Source organism: Muscardinus avellanarius, assembly GCF_963383645.1.
Source record: "Muscardinus avellanarius genome assembly, chromosome: 20".
Classification (NCBI taxonomy): Eukaryota; Metazoa; Chordata; class Mammalia; order Rodentia; family Gliridae; genus Muscardinus; species Muscardinus avellanarius.
The window spans coordinates 4,390,601-4,400,127 of NC_137806.1; the positions used below are offsets into that span (position 1 = coordinate 4,390,601).

Below are 9,527 nucleotides of genomic sequence, written 5' to 3' on the forward strand. Positions count from 1 at the left end.
AGGCTAAACTTTTGAACAAATGGGACATTTATAGCAGCTTAGGAAAATCTAGATATTGTCATCATAAAATAACCCAAATAAACTGTACTGAGAATAATTCCCACAGCAGAATGGGAAAACAGCTAAGGGGCTACCAGGAATTGAAAGAATACGTTGTATTTGCAAGCCACTACATACTATTTGGTCCACTTTCCTGACAGAAGCCCAACTCAGGCTTTGCTGTAGCTGGCTGGCTTAGGGTAGTACTGTGGGGGTAAAATGTGTGTTGACTATTTAATTTCTTTCCTTTTGATGGTCTCTCTCTGGAATGCCTCGACCTCCATGCTGATCTCCAGCTCCTATAAACAAACTATTGATTCTCTGAGGGCTGGAGACCAAGTGTCAAATCTAAAATATCTGGAGGCCCATATTTTATGTCAGAAATTCCATTGGGTGTATCTGTTTTAATTTGCACTTATTCCTCCCACACCCAAGATCTGTAGACTTCAAATATACCCTCAATTTATAATTTAAGAACAATGAGTCCATAGCCAACAAGGAAAAGCACTGGTCTTTAACGGTAGTAGCCACCATGCTCTGAACTTTCTTGACTTAGTAGTAATTAAGAGTCAAAATTCCAGGCTTCTAGGTGTGTGCTACTCTTTTTAGAGTGATTTTTTCAGGTCATCTCACTAGACCCAAATTGTGTATTGTCTTCCAAGGAGGAAAGAACCCCAACTAAGAAGCCAGTTGTTTAGCTCTGTGGGGCTCTCACTGGTCTTTGGAATTATATACAAACATGAATTCAAAGATAGCATCTCTGAATTTTTGCTTTGACCATATCTACCATTCCAATAAAACTCAATCCGATGAACCTACATCTGGCAACATTCAAAAAAGAAAGAAAGGGAGACAAGAGTTCAAAGCATCTGTTTACTCCATCCAAATGGATTTGGATGCAGGTATCCTCAGCCTCTGTCCTTTACAAGAGGAAAACCACAGAGCATAGAGAATAACTTAGGGCTGAGACCATCCAGACCTATCTTAAACGTTTATAGACAAAAGGAAATTTTCAAAGGGAGTAAGAAAAGATTAGGAAAAAATATATAGACTGAACTTCCATGAGAAGTCATGACTTAAATTCACACAGTAAACAGTTCACTGGTGTTTTGTTTTGCTTTGTGATTTATGATCCATAGATACAACTTCTTAGATTCCAGATAGCAATGATCTGAGATACGTAATTTGTCAGACTAAGGGAGGTGTACCAAAAGTTATCAGATTCAACTTTCATTAAAATAACTGATCTCTTCTTCACTTTTCTTAAACTTGAAACTTTTAGTACTTGACCTGTAACAAGTCTATAAAGTTTTCTTAATATTTGGGGGGGGGGCAAAAAGAAGAAACAAACCCTGCCAGTGTTCTGCACAGAACCTGACTGGCCTCATCACAAAGTATTACAACAAAACACTGCACCCAGTAAATGCATTTCTTTCAGGAAAAAACAGTACAAGTGAAAATGTCAACAAAACCATTCATTCCAGTTAACCGTTCTTCAATCTGGAATAAGTAGAAAGGTATAGAACCAGGAATTTTAAACAGTGTTTTTAATTGAAAATAAAGCTAAAGCATGCTTTTCAACAGTGCAAATTTCCATAATTTTGATTTACTGCTCCCATCATCCACAACACAGTATACCAGCATGGCCCTTACCAAGGGCCAGACCCTAGCCATTCTCATGTTCAGCTACTTTGATTTTAAGTGCAAATATAGATAGTCACCTCTGATTGTCACTTGCAGTAGAAACTCTCCTGCTCTATACACAGGATGGTCTGAAAACAGAAGTTTAGAGAGATGCAGAAAACAGTATAAGGTATTAAGAATCCAAGTGCCTGAGTTCTAGTACCAAAAAGCCCTGAAATACCTGGTATTTTTCATTTGGGGTATTACAACTCTGACCCCTTTTTCTTGGTTGTATTTACTGCTTTGTCACTTTGAAGAGTTAGACTGTAAAATATCCTGCTAGTAACAGAAATATTTTAATTGTATTGAAAGTTTGTGAAGAGTCACGTTCAGACCACAAGATAAGCAGGACAATAGTAAGAGTCATCTTATTTCAGATGTTTGGGTGAGAACACAAAAAGGACTTTTCCAAATGCAAGGAGTGGCTGTAAAGAGTAAAATCACATCCTTTGCCAACAAAACAAAAAAAAAATCCATATTTCTTTTACTTATTATATGAGGCAGCTTTTTATCAGCATTCAATCAGGACTCACACCCCAGTCTTTCCGCTCCAAAAAAAAAAAAAAAAAAAAAAAAAAAGTTAAGTGCAACTACTCTTGGAGAGAGAGTGAGAGGAGCAGAGAGAAAAAGACACTCCACAAACAAGAGCTCCAGAAAATTACATTTTGGGCTCACAGAAACTTCTTGCTACCTCACTGTATAACCAGGTCACCTAACAAACTTTCACTGAATTAACAGTTACACTTTCAGATCTGAAATCTAGTGCATAAACTTAATGGCTCACTGTAATATTTATTATTCAACCTTTTGACATTTATTTGTAGCAGTTGAATTGAGGTACCGGTGCATTATTAGTATTTGAAACAGTAAAGTGTTCCAGCTCTACCATAATAACTGAGTTTTACTCGAGTCTTTAGCCTGAAGTAGTCTGTGGTATGTAAACCAACCCTTCTCCCGCCCCGCCCCCACCCGGCTCAAAAAAAAAAAAAAAAAAACCCGCAATGGAAAAAAAGTAATCCGATTTCTGTCTTCAAAATGTGATAAACCAGGACTCCAAAGGGGGTGTAACACCATTAATGGACTTGTACAAACCATCCTGTGCAGTTACAACAAAAGGAAGGTAATATGGTTCAAGAAAATATCTTCCAAAACATTTTTTATGAATTGAATTTCCTGAATTTGTGACTGGGTGGAAGAGGTATTGCAGAACCGCCCAGCTGCCATTTCCAAATGGGATGGGCCTTGTGAGGAGGGTGGGAATCCTTAGTGGTGTTTAAGGAGTATGCTGGCCACAAATCCCCATCCTTGCCAACAACGAGTGAAGGTGGACAAGGAAAATTTGCCATGAAATTAAATGGCCTTTTCACTGCTGATGCTACATTGCTGGCTACCTTTTTGCGTCTGTTTATAACTGTAAAGTCATCCAGTGTTCCTTCATGTGTCTCGGTTTTACCTGTAGGACGAGGGCTTCTTGCTGATTTCAAATTTGGTTTGACTGGAGGTGTCTGAAGGACAGGTCGTTTCCCCAGTACTAGCGTCCGGTAGTTTTTTCTCACCCTGGCACCAAATTTATATTCCCCATCCTCAGGTTTTGGAGAACCTAAAGTGCATGAAAGGCCCTGACTCTGAGCCAGTGGATTTAAGGAGGGAGCGTCTTTCTCAGGGCATGCAAAACCTTCCCTGGCTGTAGTTAACAAGGCGTCCTCCTGTTTATTTTCAGTCACACTGTAAAACTCACCCTTTGTATCATTGCACTCACACTTTAGCTTATTTGCAATAAGATCAGGTTCATACTCTTCACTAGCACTGCTGTCTTCTACTTTGATTTTAATATTGTGCAGAAATGGCCATGTCTTGCCGCTGATGTCAGTGCAGGGATTCTCGGCTTTAGCGGCGGCTGCTGCTGCTGCTGCTGCACCCGCCTCGGGTTCAGTTTGCGAAGACGGCGAATCCGTAGCAAATTCAGGACAATGAGGGATTTTGGAATCTTTTTCTGAATTTGCCGCTGCTCCTGAAGACTCGTTATTTAAGAACCTAGCAGCTATTGTGTTGCTATCTGCACAGTGTGCAGGAGGAGTTGCTGGTAGGCATTTCTTAGCCTCTCGGAGTACTCTTTGTTGTGGAAAGGCGCGGTTTGTCTTTGGGCTAGGTGAAGAGGCCCCCTCTGCCAGGCAGTTAATTGTCAGGTCAGTTCTCTTTACAGTACTGGAAATTTCAGAGTGTGGGAATGTGATCTCAGATACCCTATCGTTCCTTATCTCTGGGAAACACCTCCCCAGGCCGGTCGGGTAGTACACCGGAGACGCTTTGGGGACCCAGCTCTGCAGACTCCACTCCTCCGGCGCCTCCGCTTTGACGCTGCTCTTGAGGTCGGGAAGTCTGCCCGCATCCTCGAAAGCAGCGGGTTTGGTTGCAGCCGCGGCCGAGGCCAGATGGTACAAGAAGTTGGCCTGCGCCTGCACGCTGGGCGGCTGGCAGAAGCTGGTGCGCCTGAAGCGGATGCTCTGCACTGACACCTGGCTGGAGCCGGAGCTGGAGTCCGACTCGGTCGACGAGTCCTCCTCCTCGGAGCTGACTTCACTGGAATCCGAGGCCCCGCTGCCCCCCCCCTCCTCCTCCTCCTCCTCCTCCTCGCCCTCCTCCTCCTCCTCTTCCTCCGAGGACACGGAGTTGCTGGAGCTGGACCGGCTGGAGCCGAAGTCCGAGTCGTTGGCCGCATGGTCCGAGTAGGAGCTGGACTCGGAGTCGCTGCTGCAGCTCTCGGGGAAGCCGGCGAGCGGGGCCGGCGGCCGGGGGTGCGGCGGGGGCGGGCGGCCCGGCGGCGGCGGCGGCGGCGGCGGCGCGCGGTGGTGGTGGTGGTGGTGGTGGTGATGGTGGTGGTGGTGGTGGTGGTGGGGAGGCGGGCAGAAGCCGCCGACCAGATGGAACCTCTGCAGGCACGTGGCCCCCGCCGCGGCCGCCGCCGCCGCCGCCGCCGCCGCCGCGGCCGCCGCCGCCTGCGCCCGGGAGCCCCGGGAGCCCCGCGCGGCCCGGGGCAGCAGCAGCAGGCGGCGCGCGGCGGGGGGCGCGGGCGGGCCGCGGCGGGCCGGGCGCGGGCGGGCGGGCGCGGGCGCCTTGGGCGGGGGCCGGGCCTGGTAGTAGGCGGCGGCGGCGGCGGCGGCGGCGGCAGCGGCGGCGGCGGCGGCGGCGGCGGCCGGGTGCCGGGCGCACAGCAGGCTGCGGAGGCGCGCGGGCGCGGCGGGCCGGCGCGGCGAGCGCGGCGCGGGGGGCCGGGCGCTGATTGGCGGCGGCCAGCGGCGCGGGGCCCGCCAGGCGCCGGGGCCGGGGCGGGGGGCGGCGGCGCGCTCGGGCGGCGCGGGGGCGGCCGCGGCCCGGCGGCGGCGCGGCGCCCGGAGCACGCGCTGCGTCTTGCAGGAGGTGTAGAGCGCCTCCACGTCCTCGCGGGAGATGAGCGTGCACTTGGCGGCGTGGAAGGCGATGCTGTGGATGGCCTTGAGTTTCCGCAGCTCCTCCAGGTCGCAGTGGTGCTTCTGCACCTTGAGGTGGTCCATGCGCTTGTGCACGGTCGTCCGCGGGATGTTTTTCAGCAGATCCGTGAAGACTTGGGAGAGGGCGAACATTTGCTTCCCTTTGATGACGAGGTAGCCGAGCCGCACGCCATCCACCTCCTCAAAACCTGACTGCAGGTCTCCCATCTCGGGCACTAAATGACCCCACCATCGGCAGTAAGTATATACGTGACGCGCACACACATGTATGTGTGTTGATCCTCCGCCAGATGCTGCGTGCGTCTCACGGCATCCTGCTAATAAAATAACAAAGACTGTTATTCCCGGCCCAGGGAGTGCCAAACTCTAGGCGAAATTACTGGGGGGAAGGACTCCATGAAATTACACTGACTTGATTCTTGCTTTTTTTTTGGTTCTCATTTTTTTAAAAAAGAGGGGAAAAGCCATCCGGTTCCAGGTCTGCCAGTGTGTCTGTCGGTCTGCGTCCTCGGTGCAGATCGGTACCTGGGCCCCTCTGCTCCTTCTCCACTGGAGCACTATGATAATGGAATGTGAGGCTCAGAGAAAGAGAGGAGCGATGCAGCTGCTATTCCCGCCGCTGCTTTAGCTACAAATAAAATGACAGAGTGAAGTGAGCTCGTCCGGAGACACCTTCATCAATTAATTCCCCTAAAGCCAACGCTGATTGGACACTCCTGACAGGTGATGCAATAAAAATTGATATTCCACCCCTTCCCCCCAAAATCTCCTACTAATTAGCATACCCTTATACTGCCACCTCCCCTCCCAAAGTAAATAATACAGTCGGTATATAAATCTTTCCATTAAACTATCGGAGCTCAGAAACAGTCTGACTCACAGACTTCATCACAGGCAGTGTGTGTACGCCTCAAAAAAAAAAAGTATATTCCCCTTTAAAGAAATATTGCCTATTTTCTGCTTTATTTGCATTTTACCCATACAGCTATTACCGTTTCAAAAAAAAGCATTTTACAAACATTACCAAGCCCAAATACACATACCCCACCCCCCCCTTTTCCTTTGGAAACTGGAACTTAAGCGAAAATGTGCAGAATAGCCTGGTATTTCCCTTATGGGAGTGAGGAAGGAGACCGGCTGGGAGCTCTAAAGTTAAACCGCGAGATGAACCATCCCGTATAGACTTACGTTTTTAAGTTTGGAATTTCTCTCGATTTTCCTTTTTTTTTTTTTCCCTGAAATGCTTTTTTTTTTTTTTTTTTTTTAACAACCAGAAACAAAGTTATTTGACCAGGGAAGCAGTTCAAGAATCCAGCTCGCCAACACCATAACAATTCAACCGTATTTCGGTACTCCTCTGGGGGCTGGGGTAGGGAGGAGGAGGTAGTTTCACGTCAGACCCAAAACAAAGCATAGATAAGCCAAAAATGAGTATACTTTTCACGATTAACCAGGCTGGATCAGAGGCAGGATGTCCTAGAGTCCCCAGCACAGGTTTTGCCAGGGTCCTGTTCACAGATCAGAATTCCAAGGAGCAGACTGCACCGTTCTGCAGCAAAGAAAATATAAAATGCCCAAGGTGCTTCCAGAGGTTTTATGTGTTAAAGGTGAAAAGAAAGTGCTGATGTTAAGTTGCAGACTCTTTCCTGTCTCTGATGCTTCTGGTTGTAGCCTAGTCCTGAACAACTCCCATTCTTTCCACGAAAGCCAAGCATCTGCTTTAGCAAATCACTTTGGATGGATACCAGTGTGGTTTAACCTCTTCTTGGTCAAATGAAGGCAGAGTTTGCTGTTGTTTTCAAGGCTGTCCAAAATATCGCCAAATGAGAGCAGGGGTCTTCCCACTTGCATTACCAGGATCCCAAGGCGGTTGGCTGGCTGCTTTGCAAAATTCGGCAAAATCTTCTTAACCGTTCCATGTTTGCAACTACAGCAGAAATGCAACCCAGGCATTTATATGTTTCCTTCTTCCTCCAGAAATAGACACATCTATGTGGTCAAACAATAAACGGATATTTCTGAGCCTGCAAGGAAAAAATTACACAATAATTTCTTTCTTCAGCATTCAAAAGTTCCATCTTCCCCTGCTCTAGTCTGGCTAAGCAGAAGCAGGTATGGATCAAGGAAAAGAAAAGAAAGAGAAGGGAGAGAGAGAGAGGGGAAAAAAACAGGAATCAGACATACAAAAAGGTAGTTTGCTTGACAAGATGAAATCTCAGCCATGATTCCCCACCCCCACCCTCATCTCCCTTGTAATTTCCCAGGAATTTTGAAGAGAATTGGGAATTTCAAGAAGTACATCCGGAAATTAAGGAAGTCTATTTAAGAGACTCTGTAACTCAGGAGGCTGGGATTTGAAAAGTCAGCCCTGGACTACTGTTGCACTCAGCACAGATGTAATCGCCGCTCTGCAACTTAATCAATGTGTGTACAAACCACGATGTCTAGTTCTTGCCTTTGAAATCTAAGGCTAGCATTTCCATCCAAGAAATCAGAGCTACAGCAAATTACATTTTTGTCCCTTGAACGAGAGAAGGATCATTGAATGGATCTCGTGATATTTCAGGCTTTAAACGTAACCGAGAGGCAGCGATGAACAATGCCTCGTCACAGCTAATACCATCCGCGAGTTGGCTTTCTTTTGCATCTGGATCTACCACACCGCGTTTTTCTCTTTCACTTTCACAGGAGGCAAAATGCACAAGCTTTAAGCAGAAAGCGAAGTTTCCCAGGAAAAGCAGATGCTGGTGTTGGTTTTTAAAAATAGAACGACCAAGGTCTTCCTATTGCCACCGACAATAATGTTTAAAATTCCTCCTGATGCACTTATATACTGCCAGCCCTTTCCCTCCCCCCACCCCGCCCATTCCCCTCCCCCAGCTTTAAGATGTAGACCAGAGTCAAACAGCCAAGAAACAGTAAACTCCAAAGAGCCTTCGAGAAGACATTACAAAAGATTGACTAGAGCTGGGGTTTTTTTTTTGGGGGGATGGGGGGGAAAGCAGGTAGTTTTACAACCCTGATTCCTGTTTAGATTTACACTCATGCGTGTACCCGCGTGCGTTCACACACACACACACACACACACACACACTCTCTCTCTCTCTCTCTCTCTCCTATTCCCCCTGACATAGCAACATGATTTAGTAATCATTTAAAATTTACCTTCTTTTCCTTTCCCTTCAAATTTACCTTCTTTTCCTCTTCCTCTTTCCATCTTTCAAATACTGGCAAAAAGGTAGTTTTGTAAGCTAGAATATTAAGTGTTTTTTAAGCTAAAGGTATAATCTGTTGGGTCAATTAGACAAAAATAAAGGCCAAGGCATTGGGGAAATATGTCTATATTTACTATTTATGCAGGGTGTCTCTGTACAGACACCTTTACACTTATACATTTTTAACACTCTTATTACACATCTTTTTTCTTGTCTAATACATTCTTTTGTTCTTTTAACTTCCCCATCGGTGTGTGTGTGTGGGGGGGTGCCAGCACTGGTGCTGTGTGTGCACGAGCACGCGCGTGTGCGCACACACACACAGAATGTGACAGACAGCTTTCTTGTGGCCATCAGCACACGCTGCATATCCGGGGTCTTCTCCAGGCACATTGGGGGTTGATCCCGATAAAAAGATCTAGCAGAGGCCCCTGAGCGCTCACACATGAAAGGCAGGGGACTTTAAGATGGATTTGCATGCGCACCGGGGATTTCGATCAATAGCTACCAACATTTATGGCTTAGATTATTAATGCAAAAGCTGGCCAAAAGAATGGGGATGAAAAATTAAAGGTGTCTGTTATCAATTATGCTTAAAGTTATGCAATAATTTACTTACTTTGCCTGGATGTGCAAATCCAGATGTATAAAGTACTATTCTTCAAAAGCCAGGGGGTTTCTTTGATAAATTTGTTGACCATGTCAGCTTCCTCTACAATCAAAGATGAACCCAATTCAGATGAGGGACGTTTCTCAATTTTTTTTAAAGAAAGGATATATCAACTTCTGTGTTTCTCAAATTCATGTGCATATGTGGATGGAGACACCCAAATTAACATTCATGTATATATCCATCTCTCTGAGTCCAGGGAATTGCTGTAAATTTAGGCATATATATGATATGCATTGAGTTCGTTAATTAAATGTGATCATTTGCTCAGGAATGCACAATCTCCATACCATCATAAAAAGTATTTTAGCTTTGAAAACAAAGCTGCTTGCTAGAGGGAAATCCTCTAGCAAATAAAGATTGAAATACATTCTTAATGTCTACTTACTTCTTCTGCATTTATTGTGAAAAATCAGCACTTTCAGTTTTTAA

General features: G+C 46.2%; 1 protein-coding gene across 1 annotated transcript; it reads right to left on the reverse strand.

The window, feature by feature from the left end:
* Window positions 1–2,879: 2,879 nt before the first annotated feature.
* SKIDA1 (SKI/DACH domain containing 1) lies at window positions 2,880–5,417 on the reverse strand (the record flags this gene model as incomplete). Its single annotated transcript, XM_080717082.1, has 1 exon — window positions 2,880–5,417. The coding sequence occupies one exon, from the start codon at window positions 5,415–5,417 to the stop codon at window positions 2,880–2,882; it is 2,538 nt and encodes an 845-aa protein (XP_080573208.1).
* Window positions 5,418–9,527: the final 4,110 nt, after the last annotated feature.